Here is a 27,892-nt window from a genome sequence, read left to right as displayed (position 1 = left end):
TCGGTGCAGACTCAACGGGCTAAATGGCCTCTTTCTGCACTGTAGGGTTTCTGTGATTCTAAAGGTCTTACTGAATATAAGGCAGTGAATCTCAGGGTGAAATGCAAACAGATGGCTTAATCTCAGGCTGATAGAATTATAGAATCCCCACAGTGCAAAAGGAGGCCATTCAGTTCATCGAATCTGTATTGACTCTCTGCAAGAGCATTTTAACTTGTGGCCCAACCCACATCCCCATAATCCCATGCATTTACCATAACTAATCCACCTAACCTGCACATCTTTGGGCACTAAGGGGCAATTTAACATGTCAAATCCACTTAACCTGCACATCTTTGGAGTGTGGGAGGAAACCAGAGCACCCAAGGAAACCCATGCAGACCCAGGGAGAACATGCAAATTCTATACACTCGTCCCAAAACCGGAAAGTCCCACCTGAGATCAGTGGACCTTTCCGTGGTCTACCTCTCACCCACTCAATTCCCATGGTGGGTGGGACGGTAAAATTCATCCCAGAAAATCATCCAGGGCCAAAATCGAACTTGGGTTCCTGGCAGTGAGACAGTAGTGTTAACCATTGTTGCCAAGAAGTGAGATGGAGTTTGGCTTGGGGAACAAAAACAATTGCTTCAGCCTTCCCAATAATTAATTGGAAGAAATTTATGCTCATTTAGTATTGAATATCCGATAAGTAATCCAATAATTTAGCAACAGTGAAGGAATCAAGAGAGTTGATGTGAGGTGGAGGTGTGTGTCATCAACGTACGTGTGAAAAACAATGCCATACACTTGGATAATGTGTCAAGGGAAAACAAATATACAAAAGAAACTAAGTTGAATACTGAACAGAACTTGAGATATTGAGGAAATTTGGTCTGCCTATCCAAGAACAAAAAGAACTATCAAATAATCAAAAATCAAGTTGATTTTTGCTGTATGTAGAACCATTTGACAAATAGGTGTCTACAGTTTATTCAGGGTGCGATTTTACTGGCCGTTCACGCCTCGCTCCCACTGCAGCGAAGACAAAAAATCTGGCGTTCAGCCAAATCTCCATTCACTGCAGCAGGACCAGAGAATCTCACTGGCATGAACAGCTGTAGGGTTCTGGCCTCAATCTTTGAAAACCAATAATGTTTTAGGAGGCATAATTTGTTCAGCGCCTAGAGCAAGTATGCTATTTAGCTCTCAATAAAATAATCTCCCCAGGTTTAGGCCTCAGCGCTTGATATTTACTATGAATAGTCAGCTTCCTTTTTTACTAGCTTTATGTTTAAAACATATTAATCCAATATAACTAAAATCCTATTAAAAATAAAGACAATCAGATGTTTTCCCTAAATTGCATGTTCGGGGAATTGGTTGCATAGTGGTATTGTCACTGGATTTCGCAATCCAGAGGACTAGGATAAAGCTGTGAGACCCAGGCTCCAATCCCATGGCTGCAGATGCCAAAATTTGAATTCAGTAAAATTTTGAAATTAAAAGCTTAACAATGACTATGTTGTTGATTGTTGTAAAAAACCATCTGGTTCATTTCATTTAAGGAAGGAAATAAAAACAAAGAACAAAGAACAACCCAGCACGGGAAACAGGCCCTTCGGCCCAACAAGCCCGCGCCGCCGCATCACCCTACACCTATTCTACCCTGCGTATCTACAAATAGAACGCCTGACTTAGCCAGATTCAGTGGAGAATAGTGTCAATTTGGTAAAACCAGTCAGCCTAAGAGCACATTTTTGGGGTGTGGGAGGAAACCGGAGCGCCCGGTGAAACCCATGCAACCACAGGGAGAATGCACAAACTCCCACAGACACAGGCCCAAATCCATGTATCTGCACAGCCAGCAGTGCTAGTCACCGAGCTGTTGCGGCGCCCGTCTACCGGTCCAGGATCAAGCACACACACTGACATGAAGTACTAGGCCACTCCTGGAACCTCCAAGAGCAGCCCACGCACGACCCACCGTGTGCATGCCCCTCGTTTGACAACGAGGTGGACCTCCTCCTGCGGAATAAAAAGACAAAAACGTTAATCACAAGCCTGCCTTTCCGGTGTCTCCCGAGGTTCTAACCCTTATTTAATAACCCCTACCATAATCCTCCATCCTCGTTTCACTCATGTGCCTATCTAACTGAACCTTAAACGAGTCCAACGTTCCCGCCTCCACCACCCTACTCGGTAGCGCGTTCCATACCCCCACAACTCTCTGCGTAAAGAACCTTCCTCTCACATCCAAATTATACCTCTCCCCCCTCACCCTTAAATCATGTCCTCTTGTATTTGTAACCAATCTAGGGAGCAGTCTCTCACTATTGACTCTGTCTATTCCCTTCTGGCATCTTATCTGGTCTGGCCTACATGCAATGTGGTTGAGTCTTAACTGCCGCCTCAAGGACAAGTTTAAGTTTATTTATTAATATCACAAGTAGGCGTACATTAACACTGCAATGAAGTTACTATGAAAATCCCTAGTCGCCACACTCCAGCGGCTGTTTGGGTGTACTGAGGGAGAAATTAGTGTGGCCAATGCACCTAATCTGTACATATTTGGGCTGTGGTAGGAAACAGACACCCGGAGGAAATCCACGCAGACACGGGGAGAACATGCAGACTCCGTACTGACAGTGATCCAAACTGGGAATTGAACCCAGTGCCCTGTCCCAAGAACAAATAAAATAAATTCTTCTTCCAACATATTCCCAACATTTGGGGCAGCAACAGTGGCACAGTGGTTAGCACTGCTGCCTCACAGCACCAGGGACCCAGGTTCAAATCCAGCCTTGGGTCATTGTCTGTGTGGAGTTTGCTCATTCTTTCCGTGTCTGCGTGGGTTTCCTCCGAGTGCTCCAGTCTCCTCCCATAATCCAAAGATGCGTAGGTTAGATTGATTGGCCATGCTAAATTGGCATTAATGTCAAGGGGACTGGCAGGGTAAATATGTTATGGAAATACGGATTGTGGTTAATGCAGACTCGATGGGTCGAATGGTCTCCTTCTGCACTGTAGGGATTCTATATTCACTTACAGCAAGGACATATACTGTGCTTTACAAAGTCCGTAATTACAATCAAAGACTTAATAAAATAAATTATCAGAAAGTACAAGCAAAAGGACACTTGCTCCAGTAATTGAAGTAATTTAAACCTTTTCAATAGAAAATGAACGTGGTTGCCATGGTGCGTAGTAACCAGCAAATCTATGAAAGGGTTTTTTTATGCTAAGTATTCTCGCATCTCACTGTGCAGTGTGTAATAAAACTGCCCGACAATGAATCATGAGCTGCAGTTCTAGAAAAGCTAATTTAGTTACTATGTTTATGCAATTCGTTTTTTTATTACTTTGACTTTTTGTCAAAGAATGGCATATTATGGTATTAATAATTTAGAAAATCGCTGTGCATTTTTTTGTTGCAGGAAATGCTGAGATTTTCTACAGCAAGAATTTTCAAATGATATTTGGTAAAATTATGGTAAATGGAATTGAAAGCTTAAAATAATAATAAAAGATTAATATAAAGGTGTCGTCAGCAAAGAACGTGTGATTACTGTCAGTTCCCCTTAAGTTCCTCTTCGTAAGTAAACATTCAAATGAAGTGAACAAAAATTGAAAAGGAAACCATTGCCATTTATCCTCTGGCAATCTGTAATAACCTTGATGAATTTGTTTATTAAAATATTTTATTTGGGTGTATTTTGTGGGCACAACAGGTAGCTGCCTTGCAAGTTGATAGAACTGAGTCACAGACAGACAAGTACACTCCAGGTTTAACCTCTGGTTTCAGTTGAGTTGGCTAATCAGCACTACAGAAGCATATCTTTTTGGTAGAGAAAGGAACAGCCATGGTTCTGCCCCAACTGCTAGCTAACTGAAGTTCTTCCCAACTAAAACATGCTTATTAAAACAGAGAATGCTAGAAATACTCAGCAGGTCAGGCAGCATCTTTTGAAGAGAAAAACAGAATTGATGTTCCAGATCTGATGAAAGCTAGTCAATGTCAATCTCTCCAGTTTTACTTTAGGGTGGCACTGCTAACTCACAGCGCCAGAAACCCAGGTTTGATCCCCACCTTGGATCACTGTCTGTACAGAGTTCTGCACATTCTCTGCGTGTGTTTCCACTGGTTTCCTCCCTCAGTCCAAAGAATGTGCTGGATGGATGCATTGACATCTTCTTCAGTACATCTGAACAGATACTGGAGTGTGGCGACTGAGGATTTTTCACAGTAACTTAACTGCAGTGTTAATGTAAGCCTACTTGTAACACGAATAAATAAATTTTGACTTCAACTTGAACTGAACCTGCTCCTCTGTACAGGCGACTATGACAGTCAAATGCTGGGGTCCTTCTTTAAATATGCAGATTGTGCTCTGATGATGTCAGGTATCTGATTGTCATTTTAACCAGAGGCTCACAGAGGGAGGCTGTCTGTATACCAACCTAACAGAAAAAGGAGTCAGAGTCAGAAAATATCTAAAAAGGTAGGACCATTTACTTCTCTTGGCTTTCCTTTGGAGTCTAGAGGAGCAGGAACACAAAAGCCTCACAATGCAAGTTAAGGCCTCCTATGACATAATCCCTAAATTTTGTCTACCATGGACCCCAATTGTGAAGAATTTCTGAACACCTCACCTCAACATTGAAGAGTCCTTTCCTTTCATCCCCAGTGTTGCTTCCTTTCTGCCAAACAATGCACAATAGTAGTCATTGACAATGTCATGGTGCCACAGTCCAAAAGACGTGCTGGTTAGGTGCACTGACCATGGTAAATTTTCCATCAGTGTACCCAAACAGGAGCTGAAGTGTGGCGACTAGAGAATCTTCACAGTAACTTCATTGCGATGTTAATGTGAGCCTACTGTGACACAAATTAAAAAAATTAACAATTTTTAACTAAATAGCCCTTGATAATGCAAGTGAAAACACCTATTCTCACCATCACTTTACTGATGTTTTATGTTTTTAAACTAAGAATTGGCCTGCTTGTGTCTCCAGTGTTTCTAAATGGATCCTGATACCCAACAAGGCCCACAGAGCGCAAAGCATTTCTGCCTCCAATTGTCACTAAAAGGGTAATCAAATCAGGTATAAAAATGTGAAGCCATTTAGTACTACCTCTAAAATACAAAACCTTGTTCTATTTAACTATTTATCATCTTCGTGAAAATGTATTTCTTTTTCATTGGAAATCAGGTTTATTTCTGACCATATTTCATGTCATGAAAATCACAAAATAAAGATGAAAGCCATCTGTGGGTAGTCTGCTAGTTGTAATACTGGATGAGTCATCCAGGGAACGTGGTTGAAATCACACCATGGTTGCTTGGGAGTTTTAACTTAATTTTTCAAATCTGGGAACATAAAGATGATGGTCGTGATCTTACAACCTCACCCTACCATCATTCAGCGGGGTGAGGCAAGGAACATTGGATGGGAGGTGAAAAATTAGGTTTGTGCCCAGTTTCTCGGCTTCCCCGATTGTACTGGTCCTGTTTTGCCGGCGGAATCGGTTTTGCACACAAGCAATGCACAAAGCTGATGATTTGCATGTCATTCGTGAGTACAGAAACTATCACCTGAGCTCATTGAATTTTATCTGCTCACTGATTGGGCTTCTCACAAGCCAGAATCACAGCTGGTCCCCTCCGATAGGGACTAATCATGATGGCCTTGCCAGGGGTGGGGATGGGGGGGGAGGTTCAAAGGTCATTGATGACCTGGGCGGTCAAGGGCAGGGCAGTGCCAATGAGGCTGTGCTAACCTGGCACTGCCCACTTGGGTATTTTATGAAAAGGGGCTTACCACCTGAGTAAACAAAGCCTCTACTCCACCAACACGGCACAAGTCAGGAGTGTGCTTAACGCGAGCCCTGTCCAGCACCTCAAGCACTCACTTCTATCCATCATCTATGCGCAGTGTGCTTCATCCCAACAGTTTGCTAGTACTTCCCATACCTGTTTCCACTGCTGTCCAGAAAAGTTTGAAGTTAATTTATTAGTGTTACAAGTAGGTTTACATTAACACTGCAATGAAGTTATTGTGAAAATCGCCCTGGTTGCCACACTCTGGCACCTGTTTGGGTACACTTGGGGAGAATTAGCATGGCCAATGTACCGAACCAACACAGCTTTTGGACTGTGGGAGGAAATCAGACTACCCGGAGGAAACCCATGCAAAAATGGGGAGGACATGCAGACTCCACACAGACAGTGACCCAAGCCAGGAATTGAACCCCGGATCTTTGGTGCTGTGAGGCAGCAGTGCCACTGTGCCATCCCTGGAAAAGCCATAACCTCCAATTCCCCCCTTCAGGCTACACAGAATCCAAAGCTGGACATACATCTTTGTTTCTTCACCATTGCTGGATCACAATACTGGACTCCCTTTCACCACAGTCATTCAAGAAAGCCTATCTCAGGAGCAACTCGGGCTGGGCAATAAATGCTGGCCTTGCTAATACTGCACATATTCCAAGAATTATTTTTTTTTAACTTGCCTTCTCAGGATGGGTAATAAAAGGCCAGCATCCCAAACAAATTACTTTGCATTCAGCTTCTCTAACTCATTCTTCCAGAGGAATACCTGACAACATTCAACAGTTGCTTGGATTATTCTGGAGTATTTGCCTTCACTACCCTTCTTTGACAATCACTCTGCATAATTATTATTCTTTGATCCTCTTCCTGCCATCGATATTTTCTTTTATTCCGTCATGGGATGTGGGCGTCGCTGGCTGGGCCAGCATTTGCTGCCCATCCCTAATTGTCCTTGAACTGATTGGCTTGTTAGGCCATTTCGAAGGGCATTTAAGAGTCAACTGTCGTTGCTGTGGATCTGGAGTCACATGTTGCCCAGATCAAGTAAGAATGGTTGATTTCCTTTCCTAAAGTACATTACTGAACCAGATGGGTTTTTACAACAATTGGCAATAGTTCCACCATCTGCTGTGGTGGGATTCAAACCCTAGTCCCCAGAGCATTTCTCTGGGTCTCTGGATTACTAGTCCAGTGACAAGACTACTATACCACTACCTCCATGACATCTCAACTTTGTGATCCTTGTGATTCAATCAGTGTTAGTCCCTTTTAAGTGAATAAGCAAATAAAAATATGACTTACCACAAAGTTGCATATTTCTCCCTTGTCCAAAAATTTAATTCAATTTAGGATTGCGTCTTGTGACAATCTTATTTATTCTATTTTCATCCTTCTAGCTTTTCCATTCTGATGTTCATGTCATGCATTATAGTAGAAATAAACATAATGCTTTGTCTCATTTGAACACAAAAAATGTTGAGAGGTTTTTGTTACAAAGAAATATTTACTTTGCATAACCATCTGGCATCTCAAAACACTTTACAACCAGTGAAGTAGTTTTTGAAGTGTAGTCACTCTTGTAGGAACTACAGCAGCTAATTTGCGTTCTGCGAAATCCTGCAAACAACAATATGATAAAGACCAGATAATTTCTTTTTTGAGGGATTAATTTTGGCCAGGATACCAAACAGTGCAATGGGATCATTTCCATCCACTCAAACTGATAGAGGTCAACATCTCATCCAAACTACAATACCTCTGATATTGCAATGCTCCCCCATTAGTGCACTGGAGTGTCAGTCTTAATTCTTGCGTTCAAGTCCTAGGTTGGAACTTTGAACGTGAAATCTTGCAATTCAGAGTCATATGGGCTGCCGATAAACCCATGGTTGATGGCAGTGCCACCAGAAAGGCATACTGCCTTAATTTTTGGGGAAGTCATTGTTTGTATTTGATTAGACTGTGTAAAACAATAGTTAAATAACACTCAAAGTACAATGTGAATTATTGGCCTGAATCATGGCCTGAATATCACCAGCTTTTTGAAGATGTGTTTTGGAGTGGGGAGGTTTGGTTAAATAGCACAAAAAGGCATCAGGATAGAAGCCCAATGTCTTCTCATTACAAGGGGATATTCCAAGCAATGGGAACATTAGCAGCACCGCTAGCCAGTGACTGGAGGTAGGCAGGCATTGAAGCCAATTAACTGACATATTGATGGCCATTTTACTGCACTACTCGTATTCTATCCACATCGGAACGGCTTTCACCATAGAAAGAATCCGCCAGCTGTACTCAGCAGCTTTCCAGGGTGTGCCTCCATTTACAGAGGTTCCTTGACCCACAGAGAGATCCACAAACAGCAATAGCCCAAACACCATTGCTGGAGGTTTCGCTCCTTCAGTCATCTGCCTCCCTGATGCCAGCATTATCATGGATTTTCTACCAGCCCTTCAAGGGCACCTCAATCCGGAGGCACACTCCTCTAGTGGTTATCTCTATTATAGAACGTAGAACATTACAGCGCAGTACAGGCCCTTCGGTCCTCAATGTTGCGCCAACCAATGGAACCAATCCAATGACCCTCTAACCTAAACTATTCCAATGTTATTCATATGCCTATCCAATGACCATTTGAATGCCCTTAAAGTTGGCGAGTCCACAACTGCTGCAGGCAGGGCATTCCACGCCCTTAACTGCCCTCTGAGTAAAGAACCTACCTCTGGCATCCGTCCTATAATTATCACCCCTCAATTTAAAGCTATGTCCCCTCGTGTTAGCCATTATGGCACTGTCGAGATTGCAGAATTCCTGATCTTTGATTAGCAAGAGGAAAAAGAGGCTGTGGTCATTAATGGGCCTCTTATTCAGTCATTGCCACTAAAATTGCTGCTGCACTTCTGCTGTTTGCATGAGCTTGGGACCCACGTTTGGCCCCAATTCTGGGACTCATAGTTTGCCGTCAAAATCCTGGTCCATACATTAAATTGATCTGGAAGAATGGGCGGCAAGGTGGTTAGCACTGCTGCCTCATAGTGCCAGAGACCAAGGTTTGATTCCATCCTTGGGTCACTGTCTGTGTGAAGTTTGCACATTCTCCCCATGTCTGCATGGGTTTCCTCCGGATGCTTTGGTTTCCTCCCATAGCCCAAAGGTGTGCAGGTTAGATAGATTGGCCATGCTAAATTGCCCCTTAGTGTCAGGGAGATTAGCAGAATAAATATGATGGGTTATGGGAATAGGGCCTGGGTGGAATTGTTGTTGGTGCAGTCTCAATGGGCTGAATGGCCTCTTTTTGTACAGATTCAATGATTCTATGAACGTAGACCCACAGGCAGCAGAGGAAAACGATATTGAGCAGATCGGTGGTCCATGATGGAATATACAGATTTTGTTTGAAAACAATGAATTTTTTCATAAAAGCACTGAACCATAGCAACCCAGCAAGACTATTTACATTTCACTACCCTGCAATGGCTTCATAATTCAACAGGAGTGCATTCACCCCTTTCCAATAGATTAGAAATGGAGCTCATTTCAAAGAATTGCCTGAGTATTGATGCAAGGATGGTTTTATTCACAAAAATGTGCAGCATAATGGATCTGGCTTGCTTGTATGAACTACAGTACATCACTTCAAAGTGAAAAAACATCTTCTGAAAACACATTCCAAAGGACCACCTTCACAGAAAAGTTTTGTTCATTTTTGTGACAAAAGATATAATGCCTGCAAACCCCCCCCAGCCTTCGCTGTTCATTATTGCTTTCCTTTGCATCATGGGTGAAGCTAAGAATTAGGATCACAATTTCTTTCTAAAAAAAAGAATGATTTTGCCTGACAAGGGCTGATGCCGTGTCAGAGATTTTGCTGGCATCAGCAACAACATGTATTTACAGATCACCTTAAACATAACAAAATGGTGCAATTAAGGCACTTGAAAAGAACATTATAGAGCGAGGCACAACACCAAGACACATAAGGAGATTTTGGGCCAGATTTTACCATTCAGAGGCTGAGTGCCGGATCCAGATGTAAAACGGATCCAAGCCCAACATCCCCGTTCCAGTGCACCCATATGCTTTTTGCCGTCTCCAGTCCGATTTGCGCTGTGGGCGGGGCTTAGTGCTGAAAAAGAACTGAAACAGTGCACCCGGGCGCAGAAGAGAAAACTAGGAGAGAGCCGGGGAGGGGGTGGTGGGAATGGGGGGAGTATGTGCAGTATTAGCCGTGATTATACCCCCCTGGAAGGCAGGCCCTCCTGGTAGATACCCCACCCAATCAGACCCCTCCTGAGAGGCAGCCCTCCCCCCAGTCCCCCCGACCCCGATCCATCTCCCCCTGGGAGGCAGCCACCCCCACCCCCCTCCCCCCCAGTCAGACCCCCTGGGAGGCAGGCCCCCCACCGCGATCATACGCCCCCTACAGTCAGACTGCCACCGTCACCCCCGGGAGGCAGCCACCCCTCAGCAGAGCACACCCGCAACCTACCTCGATTGCTGCTGTTCTTCCGCCATCCTTCTGACCTGCACTCGTTGATGTGGAGATGCCGGCATTGGACTGGGGTGAACACATTAAGAAGTCTCACAGCACCAGGTTAAAGTCCTGTTGGACTGGTGTTGTGAGACTTCTAACTGCACTTGTTGGACAGCCTGCAGCATCTTCCTGAATGTGGGGTGGATGGACGTGGGAGAACCTTCACCACCCTCCCCCCTCCGCAACCAGAGATCCATCTGAGCCACCGCCCCCCCCTCCCCAACAACAGATCCATCTGAGCCCCAACCAGAGATCCATCTAAGCCCGTTCCCCCCACCCCCCACTTCTGGCAGATGCCAGCGGAAGGCCAGGAAGGAGCTGCAGTCTGTACAACGAGTGCAGTGAGAATTCTCACAACACCAGTCCAACAAGACTTTAACCTGGTGCTGTGAGACTTCTTACTGTGTTCACCCCAGTCCAACGCTGGCATCTCCACATCAACGAGTGCAGGACAGAAGGATGGTGGAGGGACAGCAGCCATCGAGGTGGGTTGGCGGTGTGGTCTGCCGAGGGGGCACCTGCCTCCCGGTGGGGGGGCAGGGGTTGTTTTATCGCTGGGGGGGCTGCCTCCCAGCGGGGTCTGACCGTTGGGGGGGGTGTTCTGATCGCAGGGGTGGGGGTCCTGTCTCTGGGGTGTTCTGACCGTGGTGCGGGGCTGCCTCTCAGGGGGGTTTGATCGCGGGGGGAGGGCTGCCTCCCAGGGAGGGTCTGATCGCAGGGGGGCGGGTCTGCCGGGATAGTTAGAAGGGGGTCTGCGAATGGTGTTCGAGGAGGATGGGCTTCGGAGGTTCCCCTGCAGAACAGGAATCTGCTTCGGATTTTTATTCTGCAGGTGGTTAGCAGCGCGGATGCGGAACGGATCCGAAGACAGTAAAGTTAGGTTTGGTGATAAAGTTGGGCACACGGTTCATTAAATTTGATTTAAATGCATGCTAATGTATTTGAATCATCGCGCCGCCCAACTGGGGCGTGGATCGAACCCCCACTGGGGAATGCACAATGGTCCAAAATTAGATAAGTACACAGATCTTGGGAGATTGTGGCATTGGAGGATACAACAAAGATGGGGAGGCATAAGGCCATGGAGGGATTAGTAGCCAAGGCTGACAGGGCACAGTAGTTCATGCTGCTGCCTGACAGTGCCAGGGACCCAGGTTCAATTTCCAGCTTGGGCCACTGTCTACGTGGAGTTTGCACGTTTGCCCCAATGTCTGCATGGATTTCCTTTGGGTTCTCTGGTTTCCTCCCAAAGTCTGAAAGACGTGCTGATTAGGCACATTGGCCATGCTAAATTCTCATTCAATGTGCCCAAACAGGCGCCGGAGTGTGGCAACTGAGGGATTTTCACAGTAACTTCATTGCAGTGTTAATATAAGCCTAATTGTGACATTAATAAAGAAACTTTAGCTTTAAAACTTTAATTTTGAAATCAAGATGTTGCTTGAACAGGAGTCAGTGTAGGTCAGTGAACATATAGGTGAAAGGTGGGTGGAACTTGGTGCAAGCTATGACCTAGGCAGTAGAGTTTTAGATGACCTCAAGCTTTGCAGATGGTTGAATGTGGGAGACGAGTCAGGGCATTGGACAGGGAACCAAAAATAATATCTTCAATCTTTCCAAAGTTGAACAGGGGGAAATTTCTGCTCATCTGGCACTGAATGTTGTATAAACAGTCTGAAAATTTAGCAGCAGTGTGTTAGATTGATTGACCATGCTAAATTGTCCCCTACTGTCAGGGCGATTAGCAGAATAAATACAAGGAGTTATGGGAATTGGGCCTGGGTGGGGTTGTTGTCAGTGCAGACTCGATGGGCAGAATGGCCTTCTTCTGCACTATAGGGCTTCAATGATTCTATGAGTTAAGGGATGTGGTGGTGAGATAGAGTTGGGTGTCCTCAGCATACATGTGAAAACTAACATCGTGCTTTCAGATTATGTTAAATCATAGAAGAATCAGAAAATTCCTGCAGTGCAGAAAGAGGCCATATGGCCCATCAAGCCTGCACCGATAACAATCCCATCTGGGCCCTATTCCTGCAATGACGCATTTTTACATTGCTAATCCCCTTAACACTAAGGAGTAATTTAGCATGGTCAATCCACCTAACCCGCACATGTTTGGATTGTAGGAAAAAATCGGAGTACCCAGACGACACCCAAGCAGACAGGGAGAGCGTGTAAACCCCACACAGACAGTCACCCGAGACCTGAAGTGAACCCGGTCCCAGGTGCTGTGATGCAACAGTGCTAACCACTGTGCCACCATGTTGAGAGACAGATTAAAAATAAGAGATATTGGTCCTTGGGGAACACCAGCGAAAAGGGCACAAGAGCAACAAGAGAAGCCACTGCAACAGCTATGACTAAATCAATAAGAATGGGACAAAGTGAAAGCTGTCCCACCCACATGGACAACAATGGAGAGGCCTTGAAGGAGGATGGTTTCAACCATAGAAAAGGCTGCGGATAGATCAAGTAGTTTGAGGAGGGGCAGTTTACCTTTGTCACAATAACATAGGATATTATTTGTGAGTTTGATGAGGTTGGAAATTTGATTGGAGGGTTTAAGACATGCATAATTGATTCAGAGTGAATAGTGGCTTAGTCCTGGGAATGTGTGTGAGTAATATTCAATATGGATAGGATTGGTCTCAGTTATAATACCAATTAAGTATCAACACCATTTCGTGTCCCATTGTGTCAACAGAATGACATGGTGAACAATAATATTGGCAGTTTTGAATATTTGCTTACTGAAAAAGAAAATGAATTGCATTTATATAGCACTTTACATGACCATCGGATGTCTCAAAACACCTTAAATACTTCTGAAGTGCCGTCACTGTTGTAATGCAAGAGAAGCAGCAGCCAAAATGTGCACAGCATGCTCCCACAAACAGCACCATGATAACAAGTGGATAATTTGTTTTTGTGATGTTGAGACCAATATTGACCAGGACATGGAATGATTCACCTGCTCTTCGTCAAAATACATCTTTGAAAAGATCATGAGATCTTTTACATCCACCCAAGCAGATACAGAGTACCACAGTTTAATGTCTCAACCAAAAGACTGCACTTCCAGCAATGCAGCACCCCCTCACTACTGCAATGGGGTGTTAGCCTGGATTTTGTTTTCAAGTCCTGGAGCAGATGTGAACTCAGAAACTTGTGAGTCAGAATTTGAGCCACAGCTGACACCGGGGCCAAACACAGAAAAGCAGCCGACTGCCACTGAGGTAAAAGAGGTTCCATTTATTCATTTATTCATCCAAAATGATTGGGCCAGTTTTCACAATCGTAGCAGCCCTACGTGGCAAAGGAATGACTAGCGATCCGTGACCGATTCAAGAACATAAATCTTAATCAGACAAAATCTTGATGGTCTAAATTGTTTGACTTGTTCAATTAACTACATGTATACAGACCATACAGTATTTTGATGTATTTCAACCTTAAATATAAATATCCCTTTCTACATTTAAACAGATGTGACCCATTTCATTCATTTGAACATAAATCTCACTCCCAATAATTCAGTAATGTTGACAGCTCAGCTATAAACACAACAATGTGTATCATAAATAAAGCATACATGTGGTTACCAGTGTAGCAACAGCAGAATGATGAGTTCTGAAGTATATTATTGTAGTGAAGGCCCAACTCCAAACACAGTTGAATGGTTAATATGATATGTGGCCTTAGGAAGTGTGACAGTATGTTGTCTTTTTCATGATGCATCTCATTAAACAAAAATATGATTCAATTGCACATAAGTTTTTTTTTAAATTCTCCTTTCACTTTTGTTAGGCCAGGGGTAGTATGAAGAGAGTACACAGAGATAGACATCAATATTTCGATTAATGAAGAATAAGCCTTAGGAAGATAGCACTCTGATACATATTAAATCAGATGGACTACTGTGTTGCCAACAAAATGTAAACATCTTTTTCTGGAAGATTGACTGCCTTTCAGTTTCACATGATGGAACATTATTGAAGTAGACAAAGGAAAGATGGGCGATTTCTTGAACATTTTCAAACCCCGTAACAAGATTTCCAAACTTTTCTAGCCATGGAAAGCCTCAAGGTGGCACGGTATCACAGTAGTTCACACAGCTTCTTCACAGTGCCAGGGACCCAAGTTTGATTCCTGGCTTGAGTCACTGTCTGTGTGGAGTTTGTGCATACTCCCCATGTCTGCATGGGTTTCCACTGAGTGCTCCAGTTTCCTCCCACTTTCTGAAAGATGTGCTGATTAGGTGCATTGACCTGAAACAAGTGGCGGAGTGTGGTGACTAGGGGAATTTCACAGTAACTTTATTACAGTGTTAATGTAGGCCTTACTTGTGACACATTAATAAATTTTAATAACATCAAAGAAACATTTTTATTATGTTGAAGAGCTTAATCACGAAAATTAATAATTATTGCACAATAAGTGCAAATATAAAAAAACAAATTTATAAGTATTTTCTATTTCTTTAATGTATACATTTATTAAAATTAAAACATTTCCTTATTCAACAAATTCAAAATAATACCGGCGTTCTTGTTGTCATTTTTTAATGGGAGGAGTGTTGCTACTTCTTTTAATTTGTTCATATTAGGAGCTGCTGGAGAGCTGGCCTCTTATATCACCCACACAAGCACGCACGCACATACGCATATACATGCACAGACACTTGCTCCCAATCTCACACACACAAAAACACAAACACACTCACATCTTTCTCTCTCGCACACACCTCTTTCTCAAACACATGCGATCCTCTCTCACCTGCACACACTCACCTCTCTCACCTACATACTCCCTCTCTCACCTGCACACACTCACCTCTCTCACCTGCCTCCACCCCAAACCGGTCCTGTCTGCAGAGTAGCAGCAGAACCCCTAGCCCCCACTAATCGCCCACAATAAGCCTCGCCCCTTGACAATGCCTGGTGGGTAGTGCCAAGGTGCCCCCTGGGCATGGATACTTTGATCCTTGGGCAGTGCCAAGGGACACAGGCTGGCATTTCCAGGGTGCCCATGCCTAGAAGCCACCACTGCCTGCTGCCCGACCCCCTGAGGGGCCCAGATTGCCCCACCTTCATTCCAGCGGGGTCTCCCACTAGTTCATTGAATGCGGGGACCTAGTCCGAACCCCGCCGAATAAAGTATTCCTGGTGGCGTGGGAAATTCAATCAGGACCTGAAAGGATAATGATAATAAACATATTTAAAACATATTAAAAAAAGACTTAAATTACTTAACTGCCTTCCTGCCGGCTTCCAGTGTGGTCTGACCAGCGACTGTTCGCCAGCTCAGGGAGATGCACAAGTCCTTGTTCAAGACCAACGACACGTATCTCCCACCACAACCAGCCGGAAAAGTTGCAAGCCACAATGGAGAATTGCAGCCATACTGCCCATGGCTCTTTAATGACATGTTAATCAGATTGCTAATACTAAAATCAGCCTCGCACTCTTCCTGGGTGTGTGGTGATTTCGCTGGCGAAAATTGGACTGGCAATGTCGTGAGCGATGAGAAATCGGGCACAAACCTAATTTCTTGCCTCTTGGCCTATCCTACCCGTTTGTCACAAAAATCGCCCTCCCTGGGTGGGATTTTCTGACTGCGCTCGCCCCAAAAGCAGAAAATCCCATCCGAGGTCTAAGGGCCTGTGCATGGTCTGCCCCCTGCCCACCACAATTCACGTGGTGGGCAGGACAGGAAAATTATTCTTTTCAAAAATGCTGAGTGTTTCCAGTATTTCCTGTTTTTTCTTATATTAGAAGTAACCTGTGCGTTCTCTTAGTTACTGCAATAAAATGATCTCGACAATGCATTAAATTTACTTGACAGAGTTAATGTAGGTGTCATTTTGAATTCTTGATAATTATAGTCTTGTACTCAAATGATATAATTCTTCCGGATCAATTAAAGGAATCTGTTCTGATTTTCACATTCATAAGTGAATATGCGAATAAAAGAGTTTGCAATGTTTCATTTTCTACTCATTCATTTGCACGTGAAACAAACTTGACTTGGTGTCAAGTTGTTTTTGAACATCTGACACAGATCTGACACAAATCTATTACTTTTGTAATAGCAGAGACTCAGCAGGTCATTCTCTCAAAGAAAAAGCCAGCACATTGAAAATCTTTGTGACTGCAGCTTCAATATCTGTAAAACTGTATGAATTCACTGGGGAGGAAGTCGCACCCTCAGGATTGGCCAGCAGTCCCAGTAAATGCACATTAGTGGATGCTGTCAAGACTGCAAACGAACCCAAGAAGAAGATCCATGGATTCTGGTGCAAGCTAAGTGTTAACAAGCCTTGATTATTTGTTTAAATACGGCAGGGAGGCTGCTGGTTTTGGCCATTTAGACCAGGGTGGCACGATGACACAGTGGTTAGCATTGCCGCCTCACAGTGATAGAGACCCGGGTACGATTTTGGCCTCGGGTCATTGTGTCTGTGGAGTTTGCGCGTTCTGTCCATGTCTGTGTGCGTTTCCTCTGAGTGCTCCGGTTTCCTCCCACATTTCAAAGATGTGCGAGTTAGGTGGATTTGCCATGCTCAATTGCCCCTTAATGTCATGGAGAATAGCAGGGTAAATACGTGGGGTTATGGTGATCGAGCCTGGATGGGATTGTTGTTGGTGCTGGCTCGATGGGCCAAACGGTCTCTTTTTGCTCTATAGGAATTCCACGATTCAATGATGAAGTAAACCTTCTTCACTCAAAGTGTTGAGAATCTTTGGAATTCTTTACTTTAGAGGGTGGTGGATGTCCCATCATTGAATATACTCATGGTTGAGATAGACATATTTTTAGCCTCTCAGGGAATCAAAGGGAGCAGGCAGGAGAGTGGAGGTGAGTCCCAAGATCTGCCATCAGGTTATTGAATGGCAGAACAGCCTCGACGTGCTGTATGGTCTCCTACTTTTTAATCTCCTTATGTTCAAACAGACCCTGCAGTGCCACTACCTGCTTGTGAGAGAGCAGGAAATTGACATAAAATAGTGCTCGCCTGCGTATTGGCCTTGTTGGGGGAATGAGTTCTTTCTCTGCCTCCTTACCAAACCGTTGCCTGTTTAAGCCATGGCTCAGTTGGTAGCATGCTTGCTTTCAATTGAGAAATTTCTGAGTTGAAATCCATTCCATGACTTGAGCACAGCAATCTAGGCTGACAATCTGGTGCAGTACTGAGAAAGTGCTGCACTGTCGGAGGTGCTGTCCATTGGATGAGATACTCAACTGAGGTCATATCTGTCTTTTCGCATGGATGAGAAAGTCCCAATGGTATTATTTTGAAAAAGAACAATGGACTTGTCCTAGCTAATATGCATCCCTCAATCAACATCCAAGAAAAACAAGAGTATTCATTATGTTGTTTCCTTGTGGGAGCAGATTATGTGCTAAATAGCTACTGCATTTACTACATTTCGACAATGATTATACTGACTGTAAAATGCTTTGGAAGGTTTGGTAGTCGAGAAAGGAACTATACAAATGTAAGCATTCATTTATTTACTTCTTCATGAAATATCATTCAGAGAGTGTCAAGATCTGTTGCCTGCAGATGGAACTTATCGTAAAAGTTGGTCTAGTGATTTGCTGTACTCTTATACTGTGTGCTTTAATTTTTATTTCTTCCTCCTCTTTCTGTTCTATCTCCATCAGAAAGACAGAAATGTGAATGATCCCAGTGAACATTGTGGTAAGAATTTCTATCACAGGAGGTGGGAAGAAATGGATTTATGCTTGAAAACATTGGCAGTATGAAGAATCCTTTTCAAGCAGCTCAGTATTTCAAATTGATTCTCCTTCTGACTTGACAGGAATTTTAACTCTTTAAGAGAAATACCATAGAATTACAGCCATAGTGTCCACTGCAGTATCCTGACACCTGCCTCACTAATTTTCAACAGATTTCACAATGGGGTCCTTCAAAGGGCATTTAGCCTTTAATTTCTGATGGATTGCTAGTGACTGCTATTTTTGCCAACAACCCAAATTTAACCACCTGATCAATGCCAGCCCAGATTGTGTGCAGACATCCTGCTGCTTTATTAGCATGTTTTTCACCCATGTGTCAGAAACAGACACAGCGCATACTGATTTTTACCACCCTTTACCCACCCCCCACCCACACTGTAGGTCAAAAAATATTGTTGATTGTCAAAACTTCTGAATGCAACCATGCCTGGTTTAATAAATATACACCTTTTTTCCCAGAGGCTTGTCTGAAACTAAATGCTGTTCTGGAATAAGTTTCTGGAATTAATAGTTTTGTCCTCACTATCTTTTCATTTGCATACCTCACAGATGCCAGACCTCTGTTTGATCAGAATTTACTACAAAGTTCAGAGCAGTAGTTTGTTTTTAATTCTTTCACAGGATGTGGGCATCACTAGCCAGGCTAGCATTTCATTGCCCGTTCGCAATTGCCCTTGAGAAGGTGGTGGTGAGTTGCCTTTTTGAACCGCTGCAGCCCATGTTGTGTAGGTACACCCACAGTGCTGTTAGAAAGGAAATTCAGGACTTTGACCTAGCGACAGTGAAGGAACGGCGATAACGTTCCAACTCAGGATGGCTTGGAGGGGAATTTGCACATAGCAGTGCCTCTAACTTACAGTACAAATTCCAATCCCCTAAATCAGAATGACACACCAATGGTCCCCTACAAATTGTGCAATTTTAAACCTTAATGATTGGCTTGTGAAGAACTTCACTTTTTCTTTCTCTGAACTTTCTGAGCCTGATGTGATCTGTTCTCATACTTGCAGGCTATAAAAGCAACTTGAAGAAGAACAAGTTATCTGTCAGTGGAGGAGTGGTGTATGATGTGGGGGATCTGAGATATAGGGAAAAATAATTGGTAGTGTGTGAAGAGAATCATTGAAATAGAAGTGATCAGTAAATGAGCTCTCTAATTAATTTTGTAAGTTCCATCCAAGTATTCCCTATGGCTATAGATTCTTTGAAAATGTATGAGTGGGCTGCATGATAACTATCATGTATTCTACTCTCATCATACTAAGAAATAAATCAATCCAAGCAGTTGCTATATGCTGATGAATAATGACTCCACTTCAATCCCACAAGGCCATCTACATTTACATTATTATATATTTTACAGAAAATTATTCATATGTCCTTCATTTTGTGAGGGATTCTGCTACAACTGTGGAGTTAATGTGCTTTAAACGTCCTGTCAATAAAAAATTGCTTCTATCAGTAAAAATGACCATGAGGTTGTTGAATCATCATAAAAATCCAACAAGTTCACTGATGACCTTCAGTAAAAGAGATCTGCCACCTTGCCCTATATGTGGCTGTGATCCAAAGAGAAATGCAATTGACTCAGCTGCCCACTGAAGCAAACTTGGAACAGTTCTTCCCAGACAAAAGTCTGAAGAGATTTTCCAGAGGTCCCAAAGTATGACTGAATGAGCAGCAGCTGGAGATGCCATGCCGCTGAGTAGATGAAGATCGTGTTAGTAATTATCTGCATATTTATTAACCTGTAGGAAATTGCAAGTAGTTATAAGCAAACCAGTGTTTGCCTAGATCCTACTATCACCATCCCACCTGTATCAATCACAGGAATATTTCAAATGCTTATGAATGTACTGCTGATTCTCATCCGATATGATCCCCATGAAGATTGATAACTTTTAAAATAAAATTCCAATTTCCAGTGAAGAACTGAAAAGATGACACAACAAGAGATGATGTTTTAAGACTCTTACTGTAACAAACAAACTTAAAGCATCATTAACAAAGGACTATATGTTTTGGTAACTTGCACTTTAAATTCTCGAAATTATTTGATTTAATTTAATTTATTATTGCCACATGTATTATTTACAGTGGAAGTATTATTTCTTACGCGCTTTACAGACAAAGTCTACCATTTATAGAGAAGGAGACAAGAGCGTGCAGAAAGTAGTGTTACAGTCATAGTTAGGGTGTAGAGAAAGATCAACTTAATGCAAGGTAAGTCCATTCAAAAGTCTGATGGCAGCAGGGAAGAAGCTGTTCTTGAGTCGGTTGGTATGTGACATCAGACTTCTGTATCTTTTTCCCAACTGAAGAAGGTGGGAGAGAGAATGTCCAGAGTTCATGGGGTCCTTAATTATGCTGGCTGCATTGCCGAGACAGTGGGAAGTGTAGACAGAGTCAGTGGGAGGTTAGTTTGCGTGATGGATTGGGTGACATTCACAACCTTTTATAGGTTCTTGTGGTCTTGGGCAGAACAGGAGCCATACCAAACTGTGATACATCCAGAAAGAATGCTTTCTATGATGTATCTGTAAAAGCTGATGAGAGTTGTAGCTGAGAGACCAAATTTCCTTAGTCTTCTGAGAAAGTAGGGATGTTGGTGCGCTTTCTTAACTGTAGTGTCAGCATGGGGGGACCAGAACAGGTTGTTGGTGATCTGGACGCCTAAAAACTTGAAACTTTCAACCATTTCTGAAAATTCCCCTTTTTATTAGAAACAAACTAAAATCCCACTTCACACTAATACTTTGGACAATCACTTCTCACCTCATCAGAGTTATTCTATTTGCTACTTTTTCAATGTGGAAACTTTCAACCCTAAAACGCTCCTTCATGATGAGAGTTTTCCTAGAGATTTTGCCACCACCTCCAGCAAGGTAAATTTTCCAGCTTCATTTGAACTCCTCATGAATTTGGTCTTTTAATAAGAACATAAGAACATAAGAAATAGGAGCAGGAGTAGGCCATCTAGCCCTTCGAGCCTGTCCCGCCATTCAATAAGATCATGGCTGATCTGTCGCTGCTTAGTTCCACTTTCCCGTCCTCTCCCCATAACCCTTAATCCCCTCTCTTATCAAAAACCCATCAACCCGCGTCTTAAAAATGTTTAGCGAGGCAGCCTCCACCACTTCAACGGGCAGAGAATTCCAGAGATTCACCACCCTTTGAGTGAAGAAGTTCCTCCTCAACTCCGTTCTAAACCGCCCCCCTTTTATCTTGAGGCTGTGCTCCCTAGTCCTACTGTCTTTTTTGTCTTTTTTTTTGTCTTTTCAATCAGAGTTTGAGCTGTCACCCATATTCCTTGCTCAATGAACCATGGAGAATTGTACTCTCTATCTGTTCCCTTTCTCGCAGATCCTGGCGGTCTTTGCAGTATCTGTGAGTTGCAGGGATATCTTAGAAACCCTTCCCTTCTCAAAACAATGTGGCAATGTGACATGGGTCTTGTACTCAGGTAGAAATGCTGCTTAGATTTAGATTCAAACTATTCTATCTTGGGATCAAGTAGGCAGTTTAAAGTATAATTGTTTACAACCTGATATTCTTAACACTTCTGAGGATATGCCCCTTATCCACTGTTGACACAGCTGCTCTGCCATTGTCCACAAGAGTGAACTCCTTCTACCTCCTTCCATTGAAACAACCTGGACTCCTTCAAATCTAAAAAAAATTAAGCCACACATATTTACTGTCTGCATAATTTAGAACAGAGAACATGATCCCCTCCATTTTGCCCTAAGTTAGAAACACAGCCCCTAATCATAACCATCCTACAAAACTTCTTAATCCTACCACATCCAATTGCTGCACAATGTCTTGTCACTGAATAAACTACGGATTTATTTCTTAAAAGTTTTTTGAAAAGTATTTTCATTTGCCCATGAGGAGTGACAAAAGAGTGTAAACCAAAATATTTGATAATGGCAGCTGAGATGGTAGGAAAATTCCTGCTTTGAAATGTACAGCATCTAAAGAAACCTTTGGATGAGTCTGGGGTTTGACCACAATCTGTGGGTTTAAACTGATGCCTTTCATCAGTAAAGGGAAGATCCATTATGGCTCGTATCTTCTTTAGGAGGCCCTTGGTCAGGACTTTACAGCACTTGGAAGCTTCATGAGTTATGACATTACAGATTCCATCTGGAATGAAGAACAATTTATGAGGGTCACTGTCAGGCATCATATTCAGATTAAACAAACTCTGCAGTGAGAAGCAGGAAGACCATCTCACTGATATCTGTAAATAAATACATGTTTTAAAAAGTAATAGTATGGAAGTATTGCATGTTTTACATGCAATAATTCCATGTTATCAGTAGGATGCAGTACTATAATTTAGCTGGGTTGTGTCCATGATTATTAAACCAATTGAAAAAGGATCCATCAATCAACTAAATTTGAGAATTGCTTACATAGGGAACCATTTATTTGTGTCAAACCATTGCTGGCAGTTCAAGAAGGAAGCTGTAAATTACTTTGGTGTGCCACCCACAGCTCAAGAAAGATTTTGTTTTTTTGAAAACAGCAAGCAACATTTATAAACCAGGTTCAAGTAAATATACTCTGGACTGAGGTGCACTAGAAAGGTGGCAGCCCTGTAGACCATAGATTGCAGATAGATGTTAAAGAGAAACAATTGGAATGTGAGTTGTGTGCAATGGCATGAGTTAACTCTCCCTATCATCAGAATGGATCCTCCTGGCCTCAAATGGGACAGAATAGAGATAGGATGGCAAAAAAATGGTGTTGACTGTCGTTGTGTCACCCCCTTTTGCAACTCTGCTGACTTCCCCAAAAGGGGTGAGAGTGGGCAGCGGGCAATAAATTTATGTTGGTGCCCCATGAGTTGACCAGCTTCACATCATTAGGGAGATCATTAAGAATTTGTTTTCTGAGTTCCTGACTGTAGTGTCTTTTGACTCAATGTAGTGCCGCATAGTAGGGTATGCAAGGAAACAATCTTGAGAGGTTTGGCCCATTCGCACTCATGTGTACTGTCAATGTAATGTGATGTAGAGTGGGAAACAGAGAGTAGCAGCAAGCATGAAAGTGAACACACACCATGCATAAAGTTCCATTCCTTTTTACTAAGATGCTCCCAGGTGTCACGTCTCCAAAAAATCAATACTGGCTTTTATTGAGGGCAGGCAGCCAGTCATTGGTAATTTCCTGAAGCTAACAACCTACATCCTGCCAGGAACAGTGCTGGCAGTGCTGAAACAGTTTAATCTGACGTGGAAAAGTAAAAGTTCGGACAAAAAGGCTACTGAGCAGCAATATAAGTTTAATACCCAACCTTTTCCTACCATTTGCATATTCTCCCGTGTCTGCATGGTTTTCCCCCGAGTGCTCCGGTTTCCTGCCACAGTCCAAAGATGTGCAGGTGGATTGGCCATGCTAAATTGCCCCTTGGTGTCAGGGGAACTAGCTAAGGTAAGTGCATAGGATTATGGGGGTAGGGCCATGTTGGGATTGTGGTCGATGCAGATTCGATGGGCTGAATGACCTTCTTCTGCACTGTAGGATTCTATGATTCTATGATTCACTTGTCATGGCCACTTTAAAGATGAAATGTTGGATGGAATTTTATTGGCACATCCACCCAAATTGCACACGTGGCCAACGGAGAATGCCATTCTCTAAGCCTCGCCCACCCCCGGGATTGGGGCAGGCATGTGAGTAAAATTCTGGCCGTTGTGTCTGCAGGATTGATGCAAGGAATCACCAGAGGCTGACAAACTCAAGGACCTTTATTTGAGATATGTCCAGTATAGGCCGCTTCTTTACTCTGTACAGTTACCATGCTAGTGATCAGTGACGCCATTTCTGGTGAGATTATGCATATGATTATACAGTGCCCATTGCAGTTTCAGTGCTGTGTCTCCAAAATCAACAGAAGTATAAAACATGAACCTTCTCTCACTGTTTAATGACTGCACATAGATGGCAGCCTCAGCGATGGCTATGGATTTAGAACCGAGCTGAGGAAGAATTTCTTTAACTAGTGGATGGTGAATCTATGGAATTCATTGCCACAGATGGCTGTGGAGGCCAGGCCATTGAGTGCATTTTAGACAGTGATAAATGGGTCCTGGATTAGTAAGGGACTCAAAGGTTATAGGAATAGGGCAGGAGAATGGGGTTGAGAAATTTATCAGCCATGATTGAATGGCATAGCAAACTCAATGGGCTGAATGGCCTATATCTTATGGTCTTATGGATTCAGACCAAATGTGGCCATTTTCCCTGGTGTCCTAACTCCATTCTAACGCTCCCCCCATCTCCAACTAATTTGTGCGGCACCAGTCTCTTGAATTGTTAAGATTTTGACTTAATTTGATTTATTATTGCCACATGTATTAGTATATAGTGAAAAGTATTATTTCTTGTGCGCTATACAGACAAAGCATACCATTCATAGAGCAGGAAACAAGAGACTGCAGAATGTACAGTGATCGTTGGGTACAGAGAAGGATCAACTTAATGCGCAAGAAATTGAATTAAGTAATTGTTAGAGAGTTTAAAAGAGTTAGGATGAAGTTTTAGAAGCAGAGAGTGAGAATAAAAGCTAAAATTAGAAGGTATGCTGGGCACAGCTTGCAAGGAATCACCACACTCTGGCGCCATCTTGGAAAAACCAACTCCATGAAAATTGTGTCTCACTGCAGGTGGGAGAGGGAGTTAGGGTTGCGATGCAGGGAAAACCCAGCCTGTTGTTGGACATTTTAGCATTAGAACATAAAATTTAGTGGGATCTGTTTAAAATTTTCATGAGCCTCATTATAGTACAGTCCTCTCCTCTCATTAAGAATGCTCAGAAGGCTAACTAAATTCTCAGTTTTTTATGATGCAGTTTTGGTCAAAATATATATCTGTACCATGATTTGTTAATTGCACACCCTCACCATCGGATCCCTTGCATTTGCATATTCAGTCGAATTTGAGTTCAGCTATTAATGATAATAGTCAAAGCTACTTCCTGGAAGTAATTCTTTCAGATATTAATAATCATGACATACCTGAGGGATATAGACACCACAGGAATCTCTCCAACAGAATATAATTTGACACTTTGCTGGCATGAAATGCAAATAATCGTTGTTGGATGTCAAGCCTTGATAATCACCTTACAGCACGTGACCCAAATAGTCTGTGCAATCGTAGGCTGATAAAATGTATAAAACAAATTGTCTAAATTCCAGTAGATTCATGGACATATTTAAAAATAGGGCTACATTCATCAGCCAGCTTAAAATCTTAATAAGAATTACTAGTTCTCAGAGGAGCTTAGATGTGCTGGTTTAACATTGTGTTATGATCTGAAATGTGAGGAACCAAAATATGTTCTGTTTCACTTTCTAAAGGGCTGTTCAAGAGTGAGCAAGTATTACAAAGCATGCCTGAGAGGTAATTCAGGGAAAGTGGATTTCAAAGATTACCTATTCTCAGTAACGCTGAGGAAAACATCAATAATTCAAAATCATCCAGAAAAATCAAAGCAAGCTGATTTTAGCTGAAGGGATCTCTAAGCCATTGATATGATTTCTCCCCCTCCCCACTTCATTGTATGAATGTTTCCCTTCACACAGTGCACAACTTGTGATTGATAGGTGGGTAGGTATGGAGTGCTTTTCTGATCTCTGTGTACATTCTATCTTCTACAATATTAAAAAGAAACTGCTCGGCAGTCACTACGTGATGATGAGTAACAAATCCCTCTTAACTCCACAAGACTATCTTTATCACAAGATACATTTTGTATCATACGTTTCACAGATCATTATTCAGACGTTGTTCAGTTAGGTCCTGAACCTCTGCTATAACTGTGGGATTGATGTGTTTTTCTCATTGATATATACGCTCTGGTGACTGCTAATAATCCTGTTTTGAATTGCACGTGCTCCAGTTCGTTTAATTCCTTTCTTGTTTTGAAATTAAAATTGGGCCGAATGGCTTACATCTGTTCCTGCAACTTATGGTCTAAAATAGCTAATCAGCATATCAGGGTAAAAATACAAAATAGTTTTTCAAAATCTTCATGTTGAATTGTTGAACTGTTCAGTTTTTATGTCAGGAGTATTATCTTTGTTTCCCTATTATACTGCAGAAGTATAATTTTGTATTTTATATCACAGAATTATTGTCTTTCCGCACAATGATAAACACTACGTTTTGAAAATGATGTTGACATTGCAACATGATAGGAAATGTTATAAATGCTATTATTCATAACTAGATTTGAAATTATTGACACGTTCCTTGTGTAAATTAATCTTTTGACTCTAAGGGAAGAACTTTCCCCTCTCTCCCACCACAGGAATTGTGGTGGGTGGGTAGAAAATCTAGCGGACCATGCAAAGGTCCATTGGCCTTGGGCAGGAATTTCTAGTCTTGGGGCAGGCTGAAAAATCCCGTCCCAAGGCTCAATGCAACTGGCCTTGTCTTTCTCTTGGGGCGCAATCATACCGGCCCTTGAAGCCACCCTCCCGCTGCACTGAGCTCGAAGAATTTGGCTGCCAGCCAAATCTCTGTTCAGTACGGCAGGTTGGGAAAATCCCATGGCATGAACAGTGGTAAGATTTCGGTCATCATCTTTCTGAGAAGAGGGCTGTGATTCTTCCATCATGACCAGCAACTTTTCTGTTGGATCGTGGCACAAGACTCCGGCCTTGCTAGGGATGTATGCGCGTCTCCCAGAACCAGCGAACGGCCGCCGATCAGATCACACTGGAAACCAATGGAAAGGCAAGGAAATCACTGAAATCTTTTTTTCAACAGCTTTTAAATACGTTTATTAGTTAATTATTGGGACTTTTCAGGTCCTGATCGAATCTCCCACCCCGCCAGGAGTACTGCATTCCGGTGGGGTTCAGACTAGCTCCCTACATTCGGGGAATTAGCAGGAGACCCCGCTGGAATGAAGGGGGAGGGGCAATTTGACCCCCACAGGGGGTTGAGTGACAGGGAGGTTGGTGTCCCATGGGCACGGGCATTGTGGCAGTGCCCAAGGGGCAAAGTGCTCATGCCCAAAGGGCACCTTGGCACTGCCCATCAGGCAGCGGGCAGTGCCAAGGTAGTGGGGCCTATTGTGGGCAGAGTCTAAGGATGATCAGTGGGGGTGGGTGTCCTGCTGCCACTCTGGCAATTAGTCTGGGATGGAAGGAGGGCAGCGATTGCGGCGGGCTGGGGAGGTGCGTTTTGCTGGTGGAGGGCCTGCTGGGGGGAGGGCATTCAGCGGGGGGATTCTCTGCCAGAGTGGGGGAGTGTGGGGAGATCGCCATGCTATATGGCGTTCAGTGTATTGTGTACAGATAGAAGAGAGAGAGATAAACTGAAACCCCCAATTCCCTTCCTTTCTGCCTATGAAAGGCAGATGTTTCTAAACCCTGTTAATGTGCAGTCAATTTAAAAGTCACAAAGGATTTAAACAGAGAGGATCGTAACTTTACATACACCCCAAAAGATCTAAAATTTTCTCATTCCCACATCATACACTTAAGAAAAATACGATTAAAAAAGGTCGTTCACATTAGAAGTATTAAATCGGATAGTTAGAAGTTCAAGTGTCCTTGAGAGTTTAGTGAGGAAGAGGTCTTTTTCCTGCTCTGGAATTGCAACTTATAGAGACGTATAAGATAATGAAAGGGACGGATAGGGTTGAGGTGGAGAGATTCTTCCCACTTAGAAAGGATAGCAGGACTAGAGGGCACAGCCTCAAGATAAGCGGGGTGGGGGAGTTTAGATTAGAGTTGAGGAGGAACTTCTT

The 27,892-nt window shown here is 43.0% G+C and overlaps 1 protein-coding gene across 5 annotated transcripts in view; it reads left to right on the top strand.

Moving 5' to 3' along the window:
- tenm1 (teneurin transmembrane protein 1) overlaps positions 1 to 27,892 on the top strand; it is a 704,577-nt gene that overhangs the window by 337,253 nt on the left and 339,432 nt on the right. For 3 of the 5 annotated variants that reach the window (XM_080187424.1, XM_080187426.1, XM_080187423.1), the window contains exons 4-5: positions 6,933 to 6,949; positions 12,515 to 12,525. The exons of the other annotated variants lie outside the window; for them this stretch is intronic. In XM_080187424.1, coding sequence (XP_080043550.1) covers positions 6,933 to 6,949; positions 12,515 to 12,525 — 28 coding nt within the window. The remainder of the gene's footprint in view (positions 1 to 6,932; positions 6,950 to 12,514; positions 12,526 to 27,892) is intronic. 5 annotated transcript variants of the gene reach the window in all.

This window comes from Carcharhinus amblyrhynchos, chromosome 4 (assembly GCF_965287045.1).
Source record: "Carcharhinus amblyrhynchos chromosome 4, sCarAmb.v2.hapA, whole genome shotgun sequence".
Lineage (NCBI taxonomy): Eukaryota > Metazoa > Chordata > Chondrichthyes > Carcharhiniformes > Carcharhinidae > Carcharhinus > Carcharhinus amblyrhynchos.
The sequence above is the reverse complement of the archived record's forward strand: the minus strand, read 5'-3'. Positions and strand labels throughout refer to the sequence as shown.